The sequence below is a fragment of the Peromyscus eremicus genome, chromosome 1 (genome assembly GCF_949786415.1).
Source record: "Peromyscus eremicus chromosome 1, PerEre_H2_v1, whole genome shotgun sequence".
Lineage (NCBI taxonomy): Eukaryota > Metazoa > Chordata > Mammalia > Rodentia > Cricetidae > Peromyscus > Peromyscus eremicus.
In genome coordinates, this window is record NC_081416.1 from 74,821,696 (window position 1) to 74,849,566 (window position 27,871).

The 27,871-nt window shown below is 52.9% G+C and overlaps 3 protein-coding genes across 5 annotated transcripts; 2 read left to right on the top strand and 1 right to left on the bottom strand.

Annotated features, from left to right (window-relative positions):
* Positions 1-2,435: 2,435 nt before the first annotated feature.
* On the top strand, positions 2,436-7,823 carry Prss53 (serine protease 53). Its single transcript, XM_059266207.1, has 10 exons — positions 2,436-2,549; positions 3,529-3,549; positions 3,662-3,824; positions 4,123-4,388; positions 4,507-4,661; positions 4,794-5,013; positions 5,669-5,819; positions 5,893-6,134; positions 6,217-6,362; positions 6,558-7,823. Exons 1-10 carry the CDS (start codon positions 2,492-2,494, stop codon positions 6,867-6,869), a joined length of 1,734 nt encoding a protein of 577 aa, XP_059122190.1. The 5' UTR covers positions 2,436-2,491; the 3' UTR covers positions 6,870-7,823.
* On the bottom strand, positions 7,312-25,951 carry Znf646 (zinc finger protein 646). Of its 3 annotated transcripts, none has more exons than XM_059266180.1 (3): positions 25,794-25,951; positions 9,147-14,531; positions 7,312-7,842 (listed from the first exon to the last, which is right to left on the bottom strand). In XM_059266180.1, the coding sequence occupies exons 1-3, from the start codon at positions 25,807-25,809 to the stop codon at positions 7,742-7,744; spliced, it is 5,502 nt and encodes a 1,833-aa protein (XP_059122163.1). In that variant the 5' UTR covers positions 25,810-25,951; the 3' UTR covers positions 7,312-7,741. The 3 variants fall into 3 exon arrangements, with proteins under 3 accessions (XP_059122163.1, XP_059122179.1, XP_059122170.1); XM_059266196.1 differs by lacking the exon at positions 25,794-25,951 and adding an exon at positions 16,739-16,912; XM_059266187.1 differs by lacking the exon at positions 25,794-25,951 and adding an exon at positions 15,878-16,263.
* Positions 16,937-27,650, top strand: Znf668 (zinc finger protein 668). The gene is made up of 3 exons (XM_059266219.1): positions 16,937-17,052; positions 25,035-25,703; positions 26,280-27,650. Exons 2-3 carry the CDS (start codon positions 25,057-25,059, stop codon positions 27,493-27,495), a joined length of 1,863 nt encoding a protein of 620 aa, XP_059122202.1. The 5' UTR covers positions 16,937-17,052; positions 25,035-25,056; the 3' UTR covers positions 27,496-27,650.
* The last annotated feature ends 221 nt before the right edge of the window (positions 27,651-27,871 follow it).

Below are 27,871 nucleotides of genomic sequence, written 5' to 3' on the forward strand. Positions count from 1 at the left end.
GTTTGCAGCGTCTGTGTGCCAGGGACCCTTTGGGGTGTTGGTCTTTCCCTATTATTGCCTTCTCTGGAACTGAGATGAGTCAGAGAATGGAAGGCCAGTGGGGAGAGGCGGCTGCATCATCTCTAGCATGTGTAGTCAGCAAAATCTGCCACATCAGCCCCCACGTCCAGGAAACAAGCTTACGTCTGCTGCCCACGCATCAGACGTCCTGTTGTAGGAGGGTCTGCCACACACCCTTGGAACACTTGCTTGGAACGTCTTCTATAGTCCAACTTGAATCCCTGCAACTACCTCACCTAGCATCCCAAGCCAGTCTTAACCCCTGCAAAGGGCCAGGAGAAGATTCTCTGTTTGTCCTAATGTATACTAAGGACTTGACATCCCAAGCACTAAAAGCCTGTAATAGTTAATTAGATAGTTACTACCATTATTTGTATACTGGTGAGGAAGCTTAGGTACAGAGAAACTAACGTGCCTGAGAGTACACGTCTAGTACTGGGAAAGAGTTGGGGGAGGAAATCTCAGATGAACACACATCCCACATCTCACACGGCAGGACTTTGCACATGCTAGACAAACGCTCTAGCACTGACCTATGCTCTAGCCCGTCTCGTAACCTGAGTCCACCTGAGCTACTTGGCTCACGTCTGCTCTGAACTGCTCACCGTTGCCTCTCTATTGGTGTCAGGGCTCCTGGATGGTGGTGCTAGCCTAAGTGAGGAGTTGGAAGGTTCGAGCTCCATCCCAGCATTTGCAAGAAAGGAGAGCAGCAAACACTTGGCTGACAAGGCAGCAGGCCCAGAGAGAGGGTGGCATGAGACCTACCGCTTTAACACACAGCCTGCACATGTTGCCTCTGAAACAAACCTAGAGAGGTGTATGAAACCTCCCTGGCCTCGGCCTGAGGGAGGCATGGAAGCTGAAAAGTGGAACCAAAGAGGTCTGCCACTGCCCCACAGGTGATGTTTTCATACAAGAAGTAACTATTGGTTATTATTAGTCTATTAGTAAACGCTGATTTGTTTTGGGACAGGGTCTTGCTCTATAGTCCAGGTTGGCCCAGAACTTGTTAGGTAGCTCAGGCTTAACCTTAAACTCATAATTCTGCCTCAGCCTCCAGGTACTAGGGTTACAGACATACATATACTGGGCTTTTAAGAATTAAAAAAAAAAAAAAAAAAAAAAAAACTGGGCGGTGGTGGCGCACGCCCTTAATCCCAGCACTCGGGAGGCAGAGGCAGGCAGATCTCTGAGTTCGAGGCCAGTCTGGGCTACAGAGTGAGTTCCAGGAAAGGCGCCAAAGCTACACAGAAACCCTGTCTTGAAAAACAAAAAAAATTAAAAAAATTTTATGCCATCAGGCAGTGGTGGTACACGCCTTTAATCCCAGCACTCGGGAGGCAGAGGCAGGCAGATCTTTGTGAGTTCAAGGCCAGCCTGGTCTACAGAGCGAGATCCAAGAAAGGCGCAAAGCTACACAGAGAAACCCTGTCTCAGAAAAAAAAAAATTATGCATATATATCCCTGCATGTCTGTGCACCACATATGTGCCTGGAGAGGACAGAAGAGGGTGTTGGATCCCCTGGAACTGGAATTACAGGTGGATGTCAGCTGGATTTGGAAATCGAACCTGGGTCCTCCAGAAAGAGCAGCCAGTGAAGAAACCAATGAGCAATCTCTCCAGTCCCCTAAGCATTTTAAAAATTATTATTTTTGTGTGTGTGTGTGTAAGTGTGTAAGTGCATGTTGAATGCCATGATGTGTGTGTAGAATTCAGCTTGCAAGAATCCTTTGTCCACCATGTAGGTCCCAGGAATCAGACTCAGGTCATTAGGCTTGGTGACAAGTGTCTTGGAGCCAGCCCCTAACTCTTTTGTTTATCGGCCTGGTGAGATGGCCATGCGAGTTCAAACCCTGCGACTCATATGGTAGAGGAAGAAAACCCTCTTTCTGGAATAAATAATTGACAAAACAATAAAAAGAATTCCCTCCAGTCTACTTGATGGGATCAATTTATTATTGTGTGTATGGGTGTTTTATCTGCATGTATGTCTGTGTGCCACATATGTGCCTGGTGACTTGGGAGGGCAGAAGAGGGTGTCCGATCCCCTGGAACTGGAGTTACAGATGGTGTGGATTGCCCTGTGGGTGCTGGGAATCGAATGGGTTGTGCTGTTAACTGTGGAGCCATCTCTCCAGACCCCACTCCCCGAAACACTTGAGTTTTTTTTCAGGCAAGGCACAATTTCATTGTTCAAAGTCACTGCTGTAGTAAATGGAGGAACTGGGATTTGAACTGGGGGAGTGTGGCTGGTGACAGAAGCCCAGAGAGGGGTAAGGGCCACACAACCACAGTCCCCAAGCTGTTGGCTCCCTTCTAGCCCAGGAAAAGTAACACCTGACGCTTAGCTGGCTGGAGGCGGAGCAGGGGTGGAGCCAGGGAGACCCAGGTGGCCTCTCTGAACAAGAGCACTGAGTGGCCCGGAGCAGCATGAGGCAGAGCTGGGGATCAGGGCTGCTTATTGTGGGAGCTGTGGTCCTGATAGAGGGTAAGTCACTCAAGCAGACTGCAATTTGGTATGCAAGGGATGCTGAGGGGCTAGTCTCCCTGTGGATGTCCTTGGCTAGGGGTGTGTGTGTGTGTGTGTGTGTGTGTGTGTGTGTGTGTGTGTGTGTGAGAGAGAGAGAGAGAGAGAGAGAGAGAGAGAGAGAGAGAGAGAGAGAGTGTTGTGGGGGTGAGGGGAGGTAACTAACACACAGCCTTCTGTCACATGGTAGATACCGCCACTGTTCCTATCTTGGCAAGGAGACAGAAAAGCTAAGTAATGTGCTTGAGACCACAGTCTAGTGTCCGGCTTAGGGAGGGAAGGATCTGAGATGACTCTATCTGTATGGAGTAACCTCGCTGATGTGTGTATTTTGCCTCAGGCATGCTCTGGCCCCACAGGCTTGGAGCTGTCCACGCTAACTCTGCTTCAGATGTGCAGCAGACCCATTTGTGTGAGCGTACGATGGGTTCCAGGCAGGGCAGGGACCCTCCGGAAAGGTCAGCTTCCAGAAAGTTTGATTCATTAGCTCAGTGGTGGAGTGAGTCTCACTTGGGGCCTCCCCCACTTTGGACATGACACAGGGCCTCTAATCTACACTTAGGCTTCCCCAGCTGAAGGGACAATTAAGCTAATGCTCTTCACATACACAGGCCACCTCCCTGACTCAGTGGTAGGGGCAGGAGTCAGGGGTTCAGAAGCCTGGAGGAGGGTTGGCCTACTCCCAAAGTAAATCTCAGGCCTTGCTTCTTGGGCTCAGGAGTGCTGAGCACAGCTGAGAATTAATGGCTGTGTACTCTGAATGGGCTCCAATAAAAGCTGCTTTTCAGCCTCATATAAATATTTTCATTCTGGGAGAGGCTGGTAAGGCAGCCAGTCATAGGTAAGGACCCAGGGCCCGTCCTTCAACTCATCCACTCCCCCCACCAAACCTGGGCCGGCAGTTAAGGCACCTCCACATCTTGTGTCTTTTCCTTCCTAGGTCTTCAAGCAGCTCAGCGTGGTAAGTGGTGGTGGGGACATGGGACCAGGGCTGTGCTCATGGATGATGGAGGAATGGCACCCTGTGGTCCTGAGGTCAGGACAGTGTCAGCATGACTCATCCTTCTCTACAGCATGCGGGCAGCGCGGCCCTGGCCCTCCAGAGCCTCAGGAAGGCAGCACATTACCTGGTGAGTGGCCCTGGCAGGCCAGTGTGAGGCGACGAGGGGCACACATCTGCAGTGGCTCCTTGGTGGCAGATACCTGGGTCCTCACAGCTGCTCACTGCTTTGAAAAGTGAGTCATGCTTCGGTTCAGTCTCGGTTTGAGGGTGGATTTGTCCCTGTACCTTGCAAGACTGTTTTTTGCCTCTAGAATAATAAATACCATTTATGGAGAATGCTGTGTAGCAACATGTTAGCAGCTTAACCTTATCTTCCATGGTGGATGCTTTACAAAGAGTAAATGAGAACTGAGAGGGAAGGAACTGTGCTGAAACCATGTGCTCTATCTGCTCATCTTCCCCCTGCCTCTGCTCTTCTCTAAGTTGTCGTTTCCAATGGCACTCAGCTGGGCCTTGCCCTTCTCCTTTCAGGGTGGCCACAACAGAACTGAGCTCCTGGTCCGTGGTCCTGGGTTCTCTGAAGCAGGAGGGGCTGAGCCCGGGGGCTGAGGAAGTGGGAGTCACTGGCCTGCAGTTGCCCAAGGCCTATAACCACTATAGCCAGGGATCGGACCTGGCCCTGCTCCAGCTCAGCCATCCCACAGCCCATACAACCCTCTGCTTGCCCCGGTCCACCCATCATTTCCCCTTTGGAGCCTCTTGCTGGGCCACAGGCTGGGACCAGAACACCAGTGACGGTAAGTCCTGTCCTAGACAGAAGCCTAGAGAGGCACTCTGCTTGCCCAGGCCCAACTGTGCCAGCCCCCACGTCCCACTGCTTCCTAGAGTTAGACTCAGCTTTCTCTTTTTTGGCAGTTTCCAGGACCCTACGGAATCTGCGTCTTCGTCTCATCAGCCGCCCCACTTGTAACTGTCTCTACAATCGGTTACACCAGCGGCTGCTGGCCAGCCCAGCGAGACCTGGGATGCTGTGTGGGGGTGCACAGCCTGGGGTACAGGGACCCTGCCAGGTCTGATGAGCACAGGGAAAAGGGAGGGCCTAGTCTTGGGCTAAGGGTCTACAGAGAAGGGTAATGGGGTACAGCCAGAAGGCATCTGGTTAGTAGTGTTGGGGCTCAGATGACTCCTTTGCCTGGCTCCAGGGAGATTCTGGGGGACCTGTGATGTGCCGCGAGCCTGATGGACACTGGGTCCAGGTTGGAATCATTAGCTTCACATCAAAATGTGCCCAAGAGGACACTCCTGTGCTGCTGACTGACACGGCTATGCACAGTTCATGGCTGGAGGCCCACGTTCATGGGGCAGCTTTCCTGGTACAGGACCCAGGAACTGTGGAAACCAGTGACGAGAACAGCTGTGTCGGTAGGTCTGAGCACGGGTACTGGGAGTGGGGTGTATGGGGACACCCAGGCCACATGAAGGCTTCCTGGCAGTGGGGTAGAAAGCCACAAGGGAGCAAACGTCAGCTCAGACACTTGAGTCTAGACACTGCCAACGGAGAACTAGGTTTGTTAAGGCCCCTTTTAGCTCCAGGGATAGGACCAGCCCCGCTGGGGCCAGGAAGCTTGACAGACTTGGGTATATGAGTGTCTGTGAAATCTGGCTGGTTTCCGGGAGAAAGCTGCAAGTTCCCAGGCAGAAACCCAGGGAGGTGAGACAGGGCAGTGACTGCAATGCAAATCACATGCAAAGTCATTCCGGGGAGGAAGCTGGGTTCTGATGTTCACAACAGCACTAGCAAGCCAGGCTTCGGGAAATCCAGGTGGGTGGCAGAGTGAGGCAGAGCTTCCAGGTAAGGCTGGCATGTGTGCCGTCAGACATCAGAATTAAAAGCAGGCACACTGGCTCTGAGTCCCAAGTGGGCTACTTGGTGTTGGTTACAGAGCTAGGTCAATCTTTATGTTAGCTTGGTTACCTTTGGTACTGCGAAGATCTGCTGACATAAGGAGCACTCAGCACAGGCCCTAGCACTGAGTGACCACTTAACAAACTGGGTGATGTAATTCACCTATTTCAGCATGCGGCTCCTTGAGGAGCGGAGGCCCCCAGGCGGGAGCCCTCTCTCAGTGGCCCTGGGATGCCAGGCTGAAGCACCATGGGAAGCTGGCTTGTGGTGGAGCCCTGGTGTCAGAGACGGTGGTGCTGACTGCTGCTCACTGCTTTATCGGGTGAGCCTTGGTCTCCCTCCTTTGTGCCCCTTGTCCCAGCTCCGTCAATGCTGTCAACTCTGCCTCTCAACAGGCGCCAAACCCTAGAGGAGTGGAGTGTAGGTCTGGGGGCTGGACCAGAGGAACGGGGCCTGAAGCAACTCATTCTGCATGGGGCCTACACCCACCCAGAGGGTGGCTATGACGTGGCCCTCCTGCTGCTGGCTCAGCCTGTGACGTTGGGCCCTGGCCTGAGGCCCCTTTGCTTGCCCTATGCTGACCACCGCCTGCCTGATGGTGAACACGGCTGGGTTCTCGGGCTGACTCAAGGAGCAGGTACATAGTCCTGGGGACCCTGGCAGATGTCCACTGGACTTGCAGGCAACCGAGGCATCTAGCCTCGTCTTTTGCTTTATAGGCAACAGCTACCCCCAGACAGTACCTGTGACAGTCTTGGGGCCAACAGCCTGTAGCCAACAACATCCAGGCCCTGGGAGCACGGGCATGCCCATTCTGCCAGGGATGGTATGCACCACTGCTGTGGGCGAGCTGCCTCAATGTGAGGTGAGTTCAAATCCCAACCCTGACCCAGCAGACCCCTGGCTTCTCTCACCTTTCCACCAAGCCTGCCTGCTAGCCCTGCTTTGTCACCTGAAACTAAACCCTTCTACCACCAGCTGGCCCCAAACACCCAGGCTGTAGGCCCCAAGGCCCTCCCCCTGCGGCAGGAAGTTACCAGTGTAGCCTGCTCCCTAACAGGGCCTGTCCGGGGCACCACTCGTCCATGAGGTCAGGGGCACATGGTTCCTGGCTGGACTGCACAGCTTTGGAGACACCTGCCAAGGCCCTTCGAGGCCTGCCGTCTTTGCCGCCCTCTCTGCCTATGAGGACTGGGTCAGCCATCTAGACTGGCAGGTCTACTTCGCTGAGGAGCCAGAGCCCGAGGCTGAGCCTGGAAGCTGCCTCGTCAATTCAAGTATGTGTCGCTCTTCACTCTTCCTCCTTAGCCCCGGCTCTCATCTCGGGAAACACTGGTGTGACTCATCTCTAGCTGCCTGGGGTGTGGGGTAAGCAACAGACAGACCCACGTGGACTTTAGGCAGCAGGGGGTCTCAGCGTCTTGGTTTTCAGCTCTCCCATACACCACAGGGGCCAACACGGGTCCTGCTTCTTCAAGGAAGTAATAAAGCTATAGGTAGGGACGGGGCCAAATTAACTTCCTTCCTCTCCTTGACAGGCCAAGCAGCCAGCTGCTGACTGGTGACTCTCTAGTCTACTCACAAGACGCAACTCCCACGTGAACACCCAACTCCACGCTGATGCCCTCCCCTCCCTGTCTTGTGGGCCCCAGCCCTGAGGCAGGTCCCACAGCTGTCTGGCTGGGAATGAGCCTGCCCAAGGACGCTTTCCATGTGTGGCCATGACCCCACCCCTAAGCTCTGCCTTCCAACAGAGGTGTCTCCAGTATTCCCTAAACAGTCCTTCAGAGACAACACTAGCAGCTGTTGTGGAAAAAAAAAAAGTGTTTTTTTAGGGGGTGGGGAGCAATTTTCCTTTTTTAAAACTTAAATAAATTGTTACAAAATAGATTTTAGAAAATAAGTTACAAACTGTAGTAAAAGCTCCCCTTCCACAGGCCACTTTCCCACCTGTGGTACGCGCTCTGAATCTGCCTCTCCCTGGGTTAGAACCTGGCTAGCCCAGCATTCTGGCAGAGCCTGGCCCTGGAAGAACACGGTGACAAAGGCTTAGGAAGGAGACCCTTCATGGACACAGACATGAAGACTATCTTATGCCCTGCTTGCCAAAGAAACCAGGTCAGGGTCCTCTTCGTGGGAAGAGGAGGTGGGGATGCCCAAGCAACTCCTGAGCAAACGTGGAGATGAAGCCTCTCCCTGCCTGCACCCCCAGCTTCAGTGAACTCTTCTCTGGAGACTTGAAGTTCACAGGGAGAAGTTGAGGTCTGCAGGCCACTGGGGCGAGGCGTCGAGGCGTGAGGCTGGAGAGGAGTCCCCTCTGCTTGTTGCTGGTGCCATTGAAGCTCCTGGGGAGGAGGAGAAGAGGTCAGAGGGAACCTAAACCACCTCTCCAGACCTGCGGGTCATTCCCTGACATGGCCCTGAGAGACAGAGAAGGTCAAGAGGCCAGGAGAAAAGCTCAGTGTCAAAGTGTTCCACTATCGTGTATAAGGCGTTAGGTACCAATGCCCAGCATCTTCCCCTCACCAGGAAGACCAAGCCCAGGAATTCTAGAACCCCTAATATTTTTACAGCCTTGGCCGATAAGCTCCTCGCTTACTTTACTTGAAGTCTCAAGAAACCTTTTGTCCTGAGAATCCTTTCTTCCATTCTCAGGAACCATTACCACTGTTTTGTCTTCCCAGCCAAGCTCTGGTCAAGGGCATACCATTTCAGGGACACCCACCTTGGGTGGCTATGGATGGGATGGATTTTCCTCTCTAGATGGGGACTATGCGCTTAAGGTGTGCTGAGTACACAGACTGCCCTGTGCCTCCACAGCTTTGCCCTTCAATGGGCTGGGTGGAGCAGTTTTACCCCGAGATTCACTGTGATAGAGGATGAACGATAACGCTAATGACTGCTGCTGGGCCTGTCTTCAAAGAAACAATTATCTATGAGTCAGTCCTTCAGCTAAAAGGCTGTGTCGGTGGAAGGTGCTGGCAGAGGGCAGTTTGGTTGGTTCTTATAAGATCCATATCAGGAGATGGAAAAGGTTAACTAAGGAAGAACCAAAAAACTTAGTACAGCACTCACAGAAGGACCAGAGGCCTCACTTCCAAGAAAACAAGGCCGAGTAAGAGTAAGTACTGACCTACTGTCACCCAGCAAACTGGCCGTGTCAGCAGTACAGCAGCCAGTCCCAAGTCACCACAGAGCAGGCAGACCCCCTTTGCCTTAGCCCTGCAGGACAACCCAGGAATCTGCAACCCTCCACCACCCCTCCCTCTCCTTCTCTGGCTTCCTGCCCACTCTAGGAACAAAGCCCATTTCATCCCTTTCCTCTGGAAACCACTACTGGCTAAATCAAGATAGCCAGATGTGGTAGTTCCCAGACACCTCTGCCCACTGAAAGAACAAGGCCATTCGTCTTTGGCTATCGAAGAGTCCACACCACTGTCCCATCTACCATAGTGTCCATCTTCCTGACCCAGGATCCATCCTTCAGTGGCTCAAAATCGTTCCAAACTAGTTAGTCCCTGTCCAGGCCTCCTGCCACTTACAATCTCCTTGCTTCCCTTACCGACTCAGGGTTATGCTTTCTCTCCACGGTGTGCCCACCTCTTTCTGGGTCCTCTCAATCCTCTCCTCACCCACTCACCCCACATACCTGAGCTAGACACTGTCCACTCCTCCTGGTGCTGCTGCTGCTGGTGCTGCAGGAAGCTGATTCGGTGGCGAAAATGGCGGGGACAGTGAGAGCAGGTGAATGGTCCCTCCTGGGGAGCATGAACCCGTCCATGGCCCTGTAGCCGGGCAGCTGTTCGGAAAGCCTTGCCACAGATGTTGCAGCTGTAGCGCTTGGGGTCCGTGTGGGTCCTGCTGTGGTTCTTGAGAGAGAGTAGGTTGGGCAGAAGTTTGGGACACAGGGAGCAGGGGTAGAGTCCAGTGGTATGGGCCTTCTGGTGGTTCAGCAGGCTGCCAGCATGGCGGTAGGAACGCCCACACTGGCCACAGCAAAAGGGACGTTCCTTGTCTTCAGCTGCTGTGAAATTGGTTCCTTGTCCTCCATTAGCTGGCTCCCCATTCTCTTCTGGGTCTCTGGGAGGTTCGGATGGGGCCTCCTGAGCTTTCCCTGGACCAGGGGCATCCACCTCTACCATCCCGGCTTGCGGATCTCTGGTGTCGTCTGTCTGACTTGACACCTGCCTATGGTCAACAGCATGAGTCTGCATGTGTGTGGCCAGCTCACTGTGGGTCTCAAACACTTTGCTACAGTTACTACAAGCAAAGGTCTGGGCAGCAATGTGGTTGTGGAGCTTAGTGGTCACAGGACTCAGTAACTCTTTGGGACAGAGCAAACAACTGTGACAGTCTTTCTTGGGGTTCAAGAGGCCATCAGGTTGGCAGTCGGTCTTTCCACACTGGCTGCAGCAATAGGGGTGGCTCTCTGGTTGGAGCTGAGAGCTGCTGTCTCCACCATCCCAGCTATCCATATAACTTGCAGTAGGACCATTGGACTGGCTCTCGGGGAGTTGATGAAGATTCCTGGAGACTGTGTCTTCCAACTTGCCTTCTGGCTTGGTTAACTGATCCTGAAGAACCCAGGCACCATTGTGATTCATCTGTCCCCTGTCTCCTTGATACCCATCTACCTTCCCCACTTCCCAAGAAAAAGATTCTGGGACCTCTGAACGTGCTGGCCTGCTGGGACTCTGATTGTGCTCGCCAGGTCTCTTGGTTCCACGCTCCAGCTGCAGTACTGACTGAATACCTTCTGATCTGCCCTCCAGTCCCCAGTCATCAGCAAGGTTCTCCTTACTGCCTTCGCTACCATGTGGGCCTTCCTGGCCGCTGGCCAGCTCTAGTTTGGTCTCCTCATGCTCCTGCAGATGCCGCTTCAGAGATCCCTGGCCAGAAAAGCCACAGCCACAAAGGGTACAACGCACGGCTGCTGCCCTCCGGGGTGTCCGCCGCCGCCGCCGGATATCAGAATGCAGCCTCTGATGGTCTTTCAGGGCTGTGCGGTTGGAATAGGTCTTAAAACAGAAGGGGCAGCTGTACTGGCCTGTCTCATGGATGCACTGGTGGTTCAGGAGGCTGCTAGCATGGCGGTAGTTCCGGCCGCATTGCCCACACCTGAAAGGCCGATCCTCACGAATCAGCTTCTGAGCGCCCCTACCCCTCCGTCGCTCAGTGTGGACCCGCTGGTGGTTGGCCAGCTGCTTCCGCAGGCGAAAAGCTTTCCCACATTCACTGCAGCGGAAACGTCGAGGGTCTGCATGGATGCGCCGGTGGTTCTTAAGGGACATGAGGTTTGAAAAGCCCTTGGAGCAGGCCTGGCAGCCGAAGTGGCCAGTCTGGTGGCTCTGCCGGTGATTGATGAGGCTGCCGGCATGCTTGTAGGTACGGCCACATACTTCACAGCTAAAGGGCCGCTCAGAGCTAACTTCAGTTTGACAGCCTTTCTCTGCCGTCTCCAACCTCTGCTCCAGTTCCTCCTCCTTCACAGTGGTCTCCTCCCACGCTTCTTCTTTCACCCTTGCCAGCTCCTCCAAGGGCTCCTCTTTAAGTTCTTCCTGCCCTACGACTGCCTGCTCCTGCCCTGTCTCTGCCGCATTCTGGGGTTCGCTGCTGCCTCTTGCCTCTGAGATAGACCCCACTTGGGGCTCTGAACCTTTGCAGCGAGGGTGGTTCCGCAGATGATTCCGGTAGGCAGCCAGGTTGGAGTAGCAGCGGGAACAGACAGGGCAGATGAAGTCACCTGTCTGGTGGATCTTTCGGTGGTTCACCAAGCTGCCTCCATGGCGATAGGTCTTGCCACACTGGTTACATCGGAAAGGGCGGGGGTGGGACTCCAGAAAGCTTTCACCAGCCTGCATGCAAAGGCTGTCTGCAGCTGTGTTACCTACACCCTCCTCAGACTTTGTGTCCCCCGCCTCTTCTGAGACAGAGGTCACTGTGCCCTCAAAGACATGATCTGTAACCATTTCTATCACATCACCTGATCCTTCCAAGTGGCTAGGAACATTCTCGGTCGTATTGCTGGAACTTTGACTCTGGTGGTGACGCTCCAGGCTCCCCAGGTCATCATAGGTCTGACCACAGCAGCCACAAATGTGCCCATAACCTGCTCCATCTAGAGCTTCCACTTCCCGCTGTAGCTGATTCAGCAGCTCTGCTTCTGAGAGCTGTAGGGGAGGATTGTGGGTAGAGGCTGCTTCTGCTGTGCCTTCCTCCTCCTCCTCTTCTGAGCCCTCAGGTATGCCAGAAGCACCATGAGCCTGGCGCAGGTGACGCCTGTAGCCAGTCCTCCCAGGAAAGATCATACCGCACAGACAGCAGAGGAAGGGCTGGGCCAAGGCTACCTCCCCCGGCCTGTGGTTCTGGAAGTGACTGCGCAGGGCAGGCAGAGAATCAAACTCCTTCGGACAGAGAGAGCACTGATAGATGCCTGGAGGGTGGCAGGACCTATGGCTCAGCAGACCGGCAGCATGGGGGAAAGAGTCCCCACAGTCAGAACACGTGTGAGTGGCTCCGGCCTTCCAGACAGTGTCAGCAGAGTCGGGGGAGTTGGACGGGCAAATGCCCGGCTTCTGGTCACTGTCCCCTCCAAGGAGGGGATCACAGAAGCCAGACTCACCGCTCCCATCACCCGGGATGTCCAAGTGGTCAGGAAAACAGGCCTCTTTCTTCCCTAGTCCTTCCTCAGTGCCAGCATCCTCTTTATCACCCAGGAAACAGGCCTCATCCCTTCCAAGCCCACATTCGCCGCCTTTAGACCCCGCCTGCAGAGAGTCCCCACCCCTTTCCAGCTGGTCTTCAGTCCCACAAGGACTTCCTCCCAAAGGGTCTTGTGGAGAATCCAGGTCCTCGTCATTTTCCAACTTCTTGGTCCAGGTACCGGCAGATGGCAGTTTGGACTCTTCTCCACCAGTACCACCTTGTTTCTGATGCCTCCTGTTCCACTGCCGACTATGACGTCGTAAATGGCTCTTCATGGCAGCCATCGTATGGAAATGCTTGGCACAGGCCCCACAGCTGAAGTCTCCCGTCTGGTGGGTCTGCCTGTGGTTGATAAGGCTGCCTGAGTGGCGATAGCTCTTTCCACAGTCTCGACAAGCAAATGCTCTCGGTGGTGACACTGTGCCGTCTGTCTTGCTCTTTCCTCCTTCCCCTGTCCTGTGCGTCATGCCATGATGCTCAAGACTCTTGAGATCTTCAAAGAACATCCCACAAATGTTACATGTCTGTGGCGCCATCCTATCTGCTGTTGCGGGGATACCTGTGGCCTCTTCTTCATGTTTGTATACATGCCCCTGATCTGTGTGGAACGCTGCTTCTGTTTCCACTGGGTCAGGTTGTTCCTTCTTGACAGGGCTAGGGGACCCCTCAGTCCCAGGGTCTGTACTTCGGCGTGGAGCTTTGCAATGGACGCGCACATGGTTGCGCAGAGCCATAAGGTTGGGGTATTTTCGAGGACAGAGTGAGCACTGGTATTCTCCTGTCCGATGGCTGTGGCGGTGGTTCACCAGGCTCCCCCTGTGGCGGTAAGCCCGACCACACTCATTGCACTTATAGGGACGATGGTCCAGGTTGGTGTCAGGGACCTCTTCCTCCTTTTGGGTAGTCTCAGTCAGCATAAGGGCAGTTGAGGACACTGATGACTGGCCATCTTCCCCAGCTCCTTGCCGGGGCCTATGATGAGCACGAACGTGGTTTTTCAGAGCAGCTGCATTGAATAGCTGCTTGGAACAAACTGAACAGGGGTAGATACCTGTTTGGTGGCTCTTTCGATGGTTGATGAGACTACCAGCATGACGGTAAGTGCGCCCACAGTCCCCACAACAGAAAGGACGATACTCCTCTGAGCTACCATCCTCTAGCTGCCCCGAAGAGCCGAGTTCCCCAGAACCATTCAGCATCTGTGTTTTAGGTGGCTGATTCCAGCTCCTCTCATTCATATGTCCATTTGTGGTGGGCCCCTCGCTCTCTTCCCATGGCTGTTCCTGCTTTTCCCCCTCATGGGACTGCTGATGTTCTAGCAGATCCCGAGGGAGCCGGAAGGCACGGGGGCAGTGGGGACAATGGTAAGGACGATACTGAGCGTGGAGTCGTGAGTGGTTTTTCAGAGCCATGAGGTTAGAAAACTCCTTAAAACAGATGGCGCAGGGGTAGATGCCCAGAGTGTGGCTCTGACGGTGGTTGGTGAGGCTCCCAGCATGCTTGTAGGTCTTCCCACATTGATTACACTTGTACCTTCGCTGCTCCTCAGCAGGAAGGGGCTCGGTGGACTCCTGGCCCCCTGTGAAGTTCACTACGGATTCAGCCAGATACTGTTCCAAATTGCTGAGAAGGCTGCTAGCTGGAGTGGCGAGTGGAGGAGCCCCATCAGAACTGGTGGTGGGTCCCCAGTCCTCCGCACTTTCTTTAGGATCTAGCTGGATCTCTAAGCCTTCTCTTTGTTTGGTAGGTGGATCTTCCCAAGTACCTGGAGCTGCCCTGGGATCAGATCCAGATTCACATTCATGTGTCTCTTGTACATGCCTTGTCTGATTTTCCCAGCCTTCCCCAGAACCAAGCCTCTGACCCCAGGACTCAGTAGACATTGTCCCACTCTGACGATGTGAAGCAGTGTCCTTGGCATGTGGGGGCCTGTGCCTTTGGTGGCCCTCAGGAGCATGAGTCCTCATGTGGCTCTGGAGGGCCAAGGAATTAGTAAAATCCTTGCCACAGGTGGTACAGGGGAAAAGACCAGTCTCGTGGTTCCGCTGGTGGTTGACCGAGCTCCGTGGGTGACCGTAGTCACGCCCACGCTGCTGACTTGGAGAGGGGTAAGGGACACTGCCAGCTTCCTCACTGTCCCAGTTAGCAGATGGATGGAGCAGTTCTCGATGTCGTGAAAGTTCTGGGAGGCTAGGAAAGTGACGCTGACAATCAGAGCAACTGAACGAGAGGGGCATGTCCTCCATGGGGCAACGTGGTAGGAAACCTGGAGGTTCACGAGGAACAGACAGGTGGCAGCAGCATCTTTCTCTGCAGAAGGGGCCAAGGCCTAGAAAGAGGGGCAGTAGTCAGATGGAAGGACTGAGTCAGTTCTGCTTCTTGGCTATATGAACACCACACTCACTAGAAGTCACTGAGAGGTTCCCCAACCATCCACGCAAAGGGAGCTGCTTTCTAGTGTGTCTACAGGTAGCATCACTGAAAGCTTTACTATGCACACTTCTAGGAAAGCTCCCCTAGCTGTAAGTCATCTCTAGAGCCAGAGATAAGGGAACTAAAGTCTAGACTCTAGACAGACCTTAGGACAGTATATAATAGATCCTACTGTCCCAAAGGCTCTGCTCTCTATAATTCTGGAACAAACCAACGACAATCCATGAGATTTTATAACAAACCAGAACTATTTCTGGCTTTGTTGGTGGTGGTATTTGATTCTGAGATAAGGTCTTAGCTCACTCTGTAGCTCAAGCGGCTCTGGAACTCCCTATGCAGCCCAAGCTAGCTTCAAACTCATGGATTTTCCTACCTCCACCTCCTGAGAGCTCAGGTTATAGGTGAGAGCCACAGCAGCTGCCCAGGCCTTATAATAAGACAAGTCCAATTCTTTCTTCTCCCTTCAGCTAAACTGAATGTTCTGGAAGCACTGGCAAAGCTTTTCAGCTGCCACCTAAGGCTTCACAGAAGTTAGAGGCCCTTTCAGAAGGGATGAGCCCCCTGCCTCGGCCCTTTGGGCATTAATCACATTGTGTTCCTGACGCGGTTAGGCATTTGTTTTATTTACTTCCTTTAAATACATGTATTCCCATCCCATCTCGGGTTGGAATTTCATTTTACCCTCTCTTTTTCTCTATCCCCCGCCTACCTTACCTTGCTGCCACCATCATTTTTCACTCTCTTCTACTGCCTCTCTACATTCTTAAGAGGACAGCAACTCACGCTGCGCAGCACCACGTGCCAGGCACTGCTGTTATGTGCACTCATTTGGGGAGGGAGGCATCTGCGGCACGCTCTCACCATATAGCTCAGTCTTCCCAAGTGCTGGCATTAAAGTAGTGGGCCACCACGCTTGCCTTGTAAGTGTCCTTATGCCACTAAATCCAATGCCCGTGTTGCCCCAGTTTTCGCATAAACTCCCTGCAAGAGGCAACCTTCATTCCAAAGCCCTCGCTTCCCCAGTAGCTGCCACTCACTTCCGCCACAGCATCTTGCCTTTCTCCGAAATTGACTCCAGTTTCCTGGGACCCTAACGCAACTATTTTTAATCTCACCAGCTGAGTCTGTTCCCGGAATTCTCTTTTCTCAAAACTTCTTACGAGTCCCTTTCCCTAATCAACCACCATCATGATTCTCTACAGTCACTCGTCTTTTCTGCCAATTTCCTCTCTAGATCCCTACCTCGCACCAGGAGTGCCTTCTGGTTCCCGCCGCCGGCGCGTCCGTTGGAGGTCGTGAACGGGAGCGCGCCTGCGCACTGGGACCCTCACCCTAACTGCAGCCGCGAGCCCTAAGTGGTTGCTGGTGCCAGGGTTCTCGAGCTCATACACACGCACACTCAGCCAGGGCTCCCGAGAATGGTAGATGAGGGGAAAAGGGGGGTAAAGAAGGAGACAGACGTAACAGAGCACAGCTGGGATGAGCCAAGACTGTACCCCAGTTGCGCGGACACTTCCTATTGTTAGTAGGAATCAGGAAGTGTCCTAGGTGCTAAAGCTTCCCCCCGAAACTTCCGCCTAGGAACACTTCCTGTCTCTCCTCCGAGCAGTATTTCTACACGGACACGCTTCCGGCGCTGGGTTCCGGGTGGGCCCAACTCTGTTTGCTTTTTGTTGTTTTGAGACTGAGTCTAACTATGCAGCCCAGGCTGGCCTCGAACTCGCAGCAATCCTCCTGTCTCAACCTCTGGAACGTTGGAATTACAGGCCGCGCGAGCTATCACGCTGGACTGTGGGCGCAACTCTGGCTCCGCCCACGAAGGTCAGCGCGGCGCTCTGATGGACTTAAGCCACTGCTCCGTCCAGAGCGGCTAAAATCGTCCCAGTGCTTATTCAGTAAGCACAGTAGTCAATAAAGCACTGACTACAGCACTTTGGTGACACTTTTCACGAGGCTCCATAAAAGACTCTTCCCAAGGCAGGCGTGTGTGTGTGTGGGGGGGGTCCTCACTAAGTTCACTCCTCGCTGTTAGGAGAAAACGTGGAATATAAACGGGTTCAGGCACTACAACAAAACCTGAGTGCCCTGTCCGTATCTTCCCACCTCCTAGCTCTTGGAGACACTTCCGGCGCCTTGGCGGGTGTACACCGTCAATCGACCCGGCGTCCCATCCCCTTAGCACCCAGAGACCCCTTGCAAGATACTTCTCTGCTACTGTAGGCTCGGGGCTGCTTCCGTAAGTTTTTCCTTCCTCCTGAGCAAGGAAGGCGCCCTTCCACTTCCGCTGTCGGGCCGCCGGCCCCGCCCCTAACCTCCCTCCCGTTGGGTCCTAGCGCCGGCCCCACTCCGAGTGTCCCGGGCTCTGCCGGTGCTGGGCACCGCCGCCGAAGCTGCGGGGCCTGCGGAAGTCGAACCAGGTAGGACACGTCTGCGGGAAGTCGCAAGGGCTTCAGGCAGCGGGCACCAACGCGGTTGGAGCTGCCTCCAGTTTTCCCGCTGATGCCGAGCGGACCGAGTTGACCAGGCGCGAGCATCGCGGGCGGGGCGAGCGGTGAGCGGCCTCGGGCGGGCTGCGGGCCCAGCAGGTCCTAGAACCCGCCCGGTGCCCGCCGGTCAGCGCTCTGGCTGCCTGGGCTCAGCGGACGGACGCGACGGCCGGTCTTGCTCCGCGCGGGCCCGGGGGTCCTAGAGCCCGCCATGTTCCGGGCTTTTGTCTGTGTGGCGAGGGCCTCCCAGCCAAGTCCTCCGCGGCTGCGCGCCCCCCTCCCGGGCCGAGGTCCCGGCCGCCCCTCCCGCGGTCCTAAAGAACGCCATCTTGCAGGCCTTTGTCCTGCTCGGGATCCTCTGTCCATTCATTTGTTCATTCCTTCCTTCTTCATTCATTCTGTCTTGCTACGCTCGCCGAAGCCACGTTATCCTAGGGTTTAGTCCCAAATGAGTCAGCATACAGCCCCGCTCTGCGGGGGCTGCCTGTCTGGCGAGGACACCCGCACAAACACGGTTGCAGAGAGCGAGGAGCGCTGGGTTTCTGCAGCTCTTGTCCCTCCTCAGAGCGTCTGGTAGGCCCTACCGCCCTGCAAACTCCCATTTGCTTCAGGGGCCCCATTCGACTGAAGAAATTGAGGCCCAGAAAGCTATGCATCCCTCATCTTTACTGCTCGTTAAATATTCTTGAGGGCACGGAGTACTGGGGAATGGAGTATTGGAAGCATGCAAGAATCTTCCCGTGGGAGAAGGAAGGGCAAAGGGGATTGCCTATGGAGGTGGTAAAGTTTGTGAATTCTGGATGGAGCTTAGGTTGCTGACCAGAGGGGACACCGCCGCAGAAACCGGTCAGAAAAATGGGATCATTTTTGCGCTAATTGGTTGTAGGCCTAGGATATAATTAAACATTCACCCCAACACAGTTCCATCAACTCACCAAAAGGAGATGGGGGATGTAGGTACCTGTTTTATTTTTTAACCACACCTGCGGCCGGAGTGGTTAAAAATAACCACTTTGGGGGAACTGAGTCTGTATTGAGAGACAGCAAAAATGTCATTCCCCTCATAGGCGAGTAGTGACAGTGTGTTCCATCACAACAGTGAACAAATTGGGAGTACTGGTAACTGAATCTCACCAACTCCTATGATGGAAGAGGCAGAGGCTGTGTGTAGACCTGGGTTTGAATTCCACCTGAAGTTTGCTTTCAGTCACCAGTTGTGGATATAAAGAGTGCATAGAACAAAGTGCACTGGACCCTAATGCTGGAGGCAGAAAATTAGCAACCAAATAATAAAATGTGTTAGTGCTAATAAAGCAATAGTCAAGGGGACAGATGGCAGAAATTTGAATATCTGACCACCTAGCTTCAAATACTAGCACTATCTATGACTAATTAGCGTTTCTGTGTTGTCTCTTATTTTAAGAACTTGTTTAGTTAATTCTTTATCTTGTGTGTGCATATGTGTGTTTTTTGCAGCACATGTGTGGAGGTCAGAGGACAACTTATTGGAGTCTATTCTTTCTTTCCACCATGTGGGTCCTGAGGATACACCTGAGGTGATCAGGCTTGGTGAAACGCCTTTTTACCTACCCAGCCATCTTGCCAGTCCCAAGGACACTAATCTTACAGGACTAAAGCTCTACCCTTATGGCTTTATTTAACCTAATTACTTCTGAGAAGACCTTGTTTCCAAATACAGAATTTTAGAAGAACACAAGTGTTCAGCCTATAACAGACTTCTAGGAATTGAGAGATGAGCTTGAGTAGTTGGATCGGTGTGTATAAAATGCTGATGATACCCAGTCCATGACAGTAAGCCTGCAAATAGTATTTGCTCCAGACAGCACCATAAAGATTTTTTTTGAAAGAAGTTAAATGGTAGTTAGCCAGGATAAAGATACCATTATTTAAAAGAAGTCTATGAGGTGTGGTGGCATACACCCTTAAATCCCAGCACTCAGGAGATAGGCAGGCAGATCTCTGTGAGCTCCTGGCCAGCCTGGACTATATAATGAAACCTTGTCTCAGTGGTACAGCGGTAGAGTGCTTACCAAGCATGCATGGGACCCTAAGTTCAATTCTAAGCACTGCCAAAAAGAAAGGAAGGTAGGTGATCAAAGCCAGAGTACATGATCCACATCTGTGATTCCAACACCAAGGAGGCTAGGGTAAAGAGAATCAGGACCAGCCTGGGCTACATAGGAAGACCCTGAACACCCCCCCCCCCGAAAAGATAGTCAAGAAAACCTTTATTTTGTGTGTATGAATGTTATGCTTACATGTATGTGTGTGCACCAAGTGTATGCCTGATGCCTATAACTGGAGTTACACGTGATTATGAGCTACCATGTGTGTGATGGGAACCAAACCTGGGTCCTCTGGAAGAACAGTAATTGCTCTTAATGCTGTACCATTTCTCCAGTGCCCAGGGAAGCCTCCTTAGGTGGAAGGAGATGACCAAGCTTGAGACCTGAGTTCAGCCTCCTAGACCTGTATGGTAAAAGAGTCTTGACTCCTGTAAGTTGTTCTCTGACCACCACACATACACCCATGTGAGTGTACATACATAAACAAAATTTTTAAAGAAAAAAAAGAAGAACGCCCTAACAAAGGAAGTGTCTGGGAGCTAAGACCCAACGGTAACCCGAGAGATAATACACGAAGATGCTCAGGAGACTGTGAGAAAGAATGGTTCTGACCCAGAGAACTGCTAGTGGAGACACCCTAAGGTGGGAAGAAGTTAAAGTGGAAAAGGAAGACAGGAGGTATGGGGGGGGGGGGCGCCCCTAGTGCTGGAAGCCAGGAATTGAACGGAGCTAAGCAGGAGTGAGATGGATTAGGGATTTGCTGATCAAAGAAAAAGGCTCGTCTTTGTCCTGGGAAGTGTCAGGATTTTGCTAAAGAATTTCAAGTGGATAAAGAGTGATCGAAAGAGTCTCACTCGAAGGTGTGAGGATTTGAGTTTTGACTCTGGGCATCTTAATTAGCTATGTGCACTTTTTGCCTTGTGAGGATTTAAAGTAGAGTTGTAAAAGTACATTTTAAAACAGTTGTAGTAAAAATGTTTTGCCCCCTAGAAGCATTTGAAGACGTAGGAAATGTGTGTATCTATCTATCTATTTTTCTTTCTTTCTCTTATTTGTTTGTGGTACTGAGGATGGAACCCAATGCCTCACACGTGTCAGGCAAGTACTTTTCCTGGCTCACATATCTGGTCCTTAATGATCCACAGAGTTTGTTTAAAGTACAGATTGCAGGGCTGGAGAGATGGTTTGGTGGGTTAAAACACTAGCCGTACAAGCCTGACAACGTGAGTTCAAGCCCCCAAAACCCATGCAAAAAAGCTGGATTTGGTGGCACACATCTGTAATCCAGCACTGCTAGAGGGAGATAGAATGCAGACAGGAGAATGGTCAGGAAGCTTGCCAGCAAGCTAGTCTGGAGTACACAGTCTAGTAACAAAAACAAGATGAAAGATATACCCCACCACCCCTCCACACCCCCACCCCGTCAACAAAGTGAAAGACAGGAACTGACTCCTAGTTCTCCTCTGTACACACACACACACACACACACACACACACACACCCCTTTACTCCCAGCACTCAGGAGGCTAAGGCAGGTACATCTCTGAATTCAAGGACAGTCACAGCTACAGAGAAACCCTGTCTTGAAGAAAAAAAGAAAAAGATTCTGAATGCGTGTGTGTTTGTATGTACAGACAGAGGACAGGAAAATGTCAGATCCACTGGGACCTGGAGTGATAGGCTTTGTGCGCTGTCTAACATTGGTGTTGGGAACTGAATTCATACCTCTAGAGCATTAGTTCTCGGCCTTCCCAATGCTGTGACCCTTTAGTACAGTTCCTCATGCTGTGGTGACCTCCAGTCATTGCTACTTCATAGCTGTAATTGTTATGAATTGTAATGTGAATATCTGTGTTTTCCAATGGGCTTAGGCGACCACTGTTATTCCACCCCAAAAGAGGTGAGGCCCATGGGCCAAGAACCACTGCTCTAGATCAGTGAGCGCTCTTAACCACTTAGCAATCTTTCTGGCCTGTGACTTTTTTTTTTTTTTAATTAATTTCAAAGAATAAAAGTACAGATTGTAGTGGCTTACATCAACTTCCTTATATGATGGTTCTTTTTGTTTGCTTATTTCCTCCCTATTTTTTAAAGGGTTTCTCTGTGTAGCCCCGGCTGTCCTGGAACTCACTCTGTAAACCAGGTTGGCCTCGAACTCAGAGATCCGCCTGCCTCTGCCTCTTAAGTGCTGGGATTAAAGGCCTGAGCCACCACTGCCTGGCTTTTGTTTGCCTTTTTTTTTTTTTTTTTTTAAAGATTTATTTGTTTATTATGTATACAGTGTTCTGCCTACATGTGACCCTGCAGGCCAGAAGAGGGCACCAGGTCTCATTACAGGTGGTTGAAAGCACCATGTGGTTGCTGGGAATTGAACTCAGGACCTCTGGAAGTGCAGCCAGTGCTCTTAACCACTGAGCCATCTCTCCAGCCCTTGTTTGCCTTTTTAAAAGGATTTCTGTGTGTGTGCACGTGTGCACGCTCTAGTTTTCAGACATGTCTGCAGATGTTCAAGGAGGCCAGAAGAGGGTATCAGATCCCTCGGAGCTTAAGTTATGGGTGGTTGTGAGCTGCACAATTGAGTAGTAGGAACTGGACTTAGGTCCTGGAAGAGCAGCAAGGCTCTTAACCACAGATCCATCTCTCCAGCTCCTTGTTTTTGTTAAGTCAGGATCTTACTATATAGCTTAGGCTGGCCTTGACCTAATGATCCTCCTGTCTCAGCCTCCCACGTATTAGGATTGTAGGTGTGCTTCCTAGATGAGGATTTTGATGCAGGGGTTTGTCAGAGCTCATTTGGAAAAACATCACTCTTGGAAATGGTGGCTGCGGTGCAGCCTAACCTGCCTGGCTCTCCATTCTTCATGGAGCTGGGTGCCTGCTGGGACCTATTAGGACATTTCCCTACCACTTCTAAGTGCCTTCGGAGGGATTTGCCCCTCCAGCAGAATGGAAGACTGAAGCACAGACCTGGCAAGGGCCAGGCTAGGGGCCAGAGCTCAAGAGGAGCCAGTCTGGATGAGACAGTGCTGGCTCCTGGCTCTGGTCTCGGCCAGAGTTAGCAAGACGAAGGTGTGGGTGCACCATGAGCTCAAGCTCCTGGACAGACACTGGGCCAGGCCCAGACGGTAGGTCTGCTCCCAGCCTTCTGAGCTAGGGCTCCAACACTTTAAACAGAGTCAAGTCTCCGCAGTGTTAAGTCCGAACTGTATGACTTGACAAGTCTCTTTACTCTCAGAACTCAACCCATTCGCATCTATATAGTGGGGTCAGTGATTCCTGTTTCAGCAGTGTGAGAACTGTGACAGGTGCCACACCCAGCTGACTGGCTCTGAGGAGACTCCATAACTGAGGGAAGCGATCTGGTTCCTATCAGTCCTCTTCAGTCCCATGAGTTAGTACCATTCTTTTTTTTTTTTTTTTTTGGTTTTTTGAGACATGGTTTCTCTGTGTAGCTTTGCGCCTTTCCTGGAACTCGCTTTGGATACCAGGCTGGCCTCGATCTCACAGAGATCCGCCTGGCTCTGCCTCCCAAGTGCTGGGATTAAAGGCGTGCGCCACCACCGCCCGGCGAGTTAGTACCATTCTTACCTCCATTTTTCAGGTGAGAAAACAGATTCTAAGATACACAGTAAATTATACAGACAGTCCTGTCGGCTTGCAAGTGGTGGCTAGATTTGAAGCTGGGCCTTCTGGCTTCAGAATGTACTTAGTGACTCTGAAGTGCTGTTTCTCTGGATCTTGCTTTCTTATGGTGTTGATATAAGGATGAGTTGATGCATGGAAAAAGGTTAGGATGCTGTGGAATTTGGCGAGTACTTAGTAGATGGGAACGGTCTTTTTTTTTTTTTTTTTTTAAAGCAGTTTTAGGGATCAAGACCAGCAAAGCCTCATGTGTCCTCACCCTGTTTTTTGTTTTTTCCCCTCTAGGAGAAATTTAGGAGGCTAAGGATGTGACTCAGTGGTAGAGCACTTGTCTTACCTACACCAGGCCCTAGGTTCAAGTCTCAAAACTTCCCTACCCCCCAAAATGCTTTCTGGTATGGGGCTGACCCTAAGGAGCTTCTCACTTAGGACTCCCTCAGTCAGCCACATAAACTGCTTCTGTGTACCGTTTCTGGAATAGGCCCTGAACCCATCTCCCCCTCCACAGGCTTAGTTCAGCTCCGCCCTCCTTCTCCACCCCAGCTCCTGCCTGTGATGTACAGATGAGGATACAGGTCTATAAACATCCTAGTCCATGATCCACAAGCCTGGACATGGAACCCTGGCCTGCCACCCTCTGGGGGGGCACACCTGACTCCTGCCCACTCACCCCTTCCCCAGCACAACACCTAATCTCCCCTAAGAGGATCTGCCCTAATCCTTTTCCCTTCATCCCTCAGGGAGGATGAGCGGGCGTTAAGACCAGTGCAGCTGTTAATCCTATTTTTTCCCAACTATGATCCTAGGAGCAGCTGTGTGGATGTTGTCTGGGCTCTTGGCCAGAAAGTAGGGACTCAGCAAGAGCTAGTATCCCAGGAGGCCTCGCTAGCTCAGACAATCAGTTGTGACTGAGAAGGGCTGACTGCCAGCAGTAGGTCAGGCCGCCTTGAGAGTGAGTGAGCTCCCCATTTCCAGAGTTTTGGAGCAGAGACTAAAAGGGATTCCAGATCGGAGAATGGACCAAAATTCCTGTCTGGGGTGGAGTCCCTTATAGCCACGCATGGTCAGAATTCTTTGAACGCTTGCCTCTCCAAGAGCTGACCAAGCAGGGGGAGGGCAATGCACACATCAGAGACCCATTACCTCCAACATTGCCAGCCACCCTGTCTAAACATGACTCCTCTCTCTGGACCCAAGTCTGCCTTCCTTGAGTGCTTGGAGACCTTCAGGCCTTGGTTGAAACTGAGAAAGAAAGACTGTGAGAATAACGGAACCTAGGCATTCTGGGAATGCCGGGGGTCAGAAAACAGGTTACAGAGCAGGATATAGCTGGTTCTTTTGTGATTCTGGCCTCTTAATGGTTTCTACCCCTAATAAGCAGATCACAGGTGAGACTTGAACACAATATCAAACCTGGGGACCGTTAGCATAAAGGATATAGAGGTCCTGTGGTTTGGGCTGAGGAGCCCCAGGTTTGGAAGTCCTGCTATGATTCAGTTGCCTTTGAGACTGGAGAGATGGTTCAGTGGTTAGCAGCACTTGCTGTTCTTGCAGACCATTTAGGTTTGATTCCCAGCACACACAGCATAGCTTACAAACATCTGTAACTCCAGTTCCAGGGGATGGAACAGCCTTCCTGGGCACCAGGCATGGGCATGGTGCCAGTAAACCCTCACACAGGTAAAGTAAAAGTGATTTTTTTCTTTTTTTCTTTTCTGTTTTTTTTTTCGAGACAGGGTTTCTCTGTGTAGCTTTGCACCTTTCCTGGAACTTACCCTGTAGACCAGGCTGGCCTCGAACTCACAGAGATCCACCTGCCTCTGCCTCCCGAGTGCTGGGATTAAAGGCATGTGTCATCACAGGCTGTAATTTTTTTCTTTTTTTCTTTTTTTTTTTTTTTTAAAGATTTATTTATTTATTATGTATACAGTGTTCTGCCTGCAGGCCAGAAGAGGGCACCAGATCTCATTACAGATGGTTCTGATACACCATGTGGTTGCTGGGAATTGAACTCAGGTCCTTTGGAAGAACAAGCAGTGCTCTTAACCTCTGAGCCATCTCTCCAGCCCTGTAATTTTTTTCTTAAAGACAGGATTGCCTCCGATCTTGAGAGAGCTTTAGTAAAGGGGGAAGCTTTGAAGAATACAAAGGGATGGCTTTGGTCTAATTTTGCTTCTCTTGCAGAGGAGGCCCACCCACCAAGGCCATGGAAGAGGAGGCTACTGAGGCCAAGTCCTCAGGCCCCTGCTACAAGCGCTCTGGACGCCGTTTCAAGTGCCTGTTGTGTACAAAGACGTTTCCAAATGCTCCCAGGGCGGCGCGCCATGCTGCTACTCATACGCCTTCCGACTGCCCCGAGGAGGTGAATGAGGTCCAGCCAAAGGCGGACGCAGAGCCCAAGGCCGAGGAGGCCAGTGGAGACAAGGTGTCTGGCTCGGCAGCCAAGCCCAGGCCCTATGCCTGCCCACTGTGCCCCAAGGCCTACAAGACGGCTCCTGAGCTCCGCAGCCATGGGCGCAGTCACACTGGCGAGAAGCCCTTCCCGTGCCCAGAGTGCGGCCGCCGTTTCATGCAGCCGGTGTGCCTGCGTGTGCACCTGGCCTCCCATGCTGGTGAGCTGCCCTTCCGATGTACGCACTGCCCCAAGGCTTATGGGACGCTCTCTAAACTCAAGATCCACCAGCGTGGACACACCGGTGAGCGGCCCTACGCCTGCACCGACTGCGGCAAGAGCTTCGCTGATCCGTCCGTGTTCCGCAAGCATCGGCGCACCCACGCGGGCCTGCGGCCCTACAGCTGTGAGCGCTGTGGCAAGGCCTACGCCGAGCTCAAGGACTTACGAAACCACGAACGGTGAGACCCCCGATACGGCTGGGAAACATAAGTGGGAACTGGCGTCTTAATAGACGATGCCGACGGGAAAAGGGGCAGCAGGATGCTTACCTAAAGATGGGAGCATCGGGTTGGATAGGTCAGGCTCGTTGGCAGAGCGATGTACCTGGAGATGGGGCCCTGAGAGCGGGCGGGTCTTATTGGCCTAGGTTCCAGTACAGTTGGAAAGGGGATGGCGTTGGAATCTGTCACTCACAGGGGGAGGGGCATATGTGGGTAGGCCCTAGGAAAGATGGCTCTTTAGATCTTTTGTTTGTTTGTTTTGGTTTGGTTTCGTTTGGTTTTTGAGACAGGATTCTTTAGTTGCCTTGGCTGTCCTGGAACTCACTCTGTAGACCAGGCTGGCCTTGAACTCAGAGCTCTGCCTGCCTCTGCCTCCCGAGTGCTGGGATTGAAGGCGTGCGCCACCACCGCCCGGCTGGATTTCTTACTCCAGGTCCAGCCCTGTGGCTCTTAGGGAGCTGCAGCCCATACAGGCTCTGGGGCTGTCCCACGGGAGTCGGTTGCCATCTAACCAGGCCCTCCGTTGCTCCACAGGTCCCACACCGGTGAGCGCCCCTTCCTCTGCTCTGAGTGTGGTAAAAGCTTCTCCCGATCCTCTTCCCTCACGTGCCACCAGCGTATCCACGCAGCCCAGAAACCCTATCGCTGTCCGGCTTGTGGCAAAGGCTTCACGCAGCTCAGCTCCTACCAAAGCCACGAGCGCACGCACTCGGGCGAGAAGCCCTTCCTGTGCCCTCGCTGTGGCCGCATGTTCTCTGACCCCTCGAGCTTCCGCCGCCACCAGCGGGCACACGAGGGCGTGAAGCCTTACCGCTGTGAGAAGTGCGGCAAGGACTTCCGGCAGCCGGCCGACCTGGCCATGCATCGGCGGGTGCACACGGGCGACCGGCCCTTCAAGTGCCTGCAGTGCGACAAGACTTTCGTGGCTTCCTGGGACCTTAAGCGGCATGCATTGGTGCACTCAGGACAGCGGCCTTTCCGCTGCGAGGAGTGTGGGCGGGCCTTTGCCGAGCGAGCTAGCCTCACCAAGCACAGCCGCATGCACTCGGGCGAGCGCCCTTTCCACTGTAATGCCTGTGGGAAATCCTTTGTGGTGTTATCCAGCCTCAGGAAGCACGAGCGTACCCATAGAAGCAGTGAGACTACAGGAGCTGCCCCCCAGCAGGAGCTGGTACTAGGGCTGGCGCTGCCCGTGGGTGTCGTGGGGGAGGGCTCGGCTGCCCCTGTGGCCGGTGCAGGGCTAGGGGACCCTCCAGCAGGGCTGCTAGGGCTACCCCCGGAGTCCGGTGGTGTAGTGGCCACACAGTGGCAAGTGGTGGGCATGACGGTAGAGCATGTGGAGTGCCAAGAGGCTGGCGTTGGGGAAGCTGCTGGTACCCTGGGAGATGCAGGAGGAGAGGTGGGGGGCGAGGAGGCCGATGAGAAGCCCCCACAGTTTGTGTGCCGTGAGTGTAAAGAAACTTTCTCCACACTGACCTTGCTACGCAGGCACGAGCGCTCGCACCCGGAGCTCCGGCCCTTTCCCTGCACGCAGTGTGGGAAGAGCTTCTCAGACAGGGCGGGGCTCCGTAAACACAGCCGCACCCACAGTTCTGTACGCCCCTACTCCTGTCCCCAGTGCCCCAAAGCTTTCTTGAGTGCCAGCGACCTGCGCAAACATGAGCGCACTCACCCTGTGCCCATTGGGACCCCCATTCCCCTGGAGCCTCTTGTGGCTTTGCTAGGAATGCCAGAGGAAGGGTCAGCTTGAAGCTCATAGCTCTCTGCACCACACTCCCAGGTGCCCATTTCCAGTCTCCAGATCCCTGCCGCTGGGCATCTAGCTCAGTCCACTAAGAGCTGGGGACAGTGGAGGCTGGTAGCACTTGTGAGACACACTCATTAAAGCGTTGGCTTTGACACCAAGCCGTCTTCTGTTCTCTGGGTGAGCTAAACTTCAGTGGTGATCCTGGATTAACACAAATTACAAGGGTCTCGGTGGCGTTTTGTTTTGTAGCAGGATCTCACACCTTAGCCTGATCCAGAACTCACCATATAGCCCAGGCTCACTTTGACCTCAATCAGTCCCCCTGTCTCAGCCTCTCAAGTTCTAGGATCACAGGCCTTTACTACCACAAGTTGCTCCT

What these genes read in the sequence shown, in the direction of transcription:
- Prss53 (XM_059266207.1), top strand. Translation starts at nt 2,492, where the DNA reads ATGAGGCAGAGCTGGGGATCAGGGCTGCTTATTGTGGGAGCTGTGGTC. An exon ending in GCTGCTCACTGCTTTGAAAA is followed by an intron (nt 3,825 to 4,122) that starts GTGAGTCATGCT and finishes TTCTCCTTTCAG; the next exon opens with GGTGGCCACAACAGAACTGA. An exon ending in GCTGCTCACTGCTTTATCGG is followed by an intron (nt 5,820 to 5,892) that starts GTGAGCCTTGGT and finishes GCCTCTCAACAG; the next exon opens with GCGCCAAACCCTAGAGGAGT.
- Znf646 (XM_059266180.1), bottom strand. An exon ending in GTGGACAGTGTCTAGCTCAG is followed by an intron (nt 7,843 to 9,146) that starts GTATGTGGGGTG and finishes CCTCCTCCCCAG; the next exon opens with GAGCTTCAATGGCACCAGCA.
- Znf668 (XM_059266219.1), top strand. Translation starts at nt 25,057, where the DNA reads ATGGAAGAGGAGGCTACTGAGGCCAAGTCCTCAGGCCCCTGCTACAAG. An exon ending in GACTTACGAAACCACGAACG is followed by an intron (nt 25,704 to 26,279) that starts GTGAGACCCCCG and finishes GTTGCTCCACAG; the next exon opens with GTCCCACACCGGTGAGCGCC.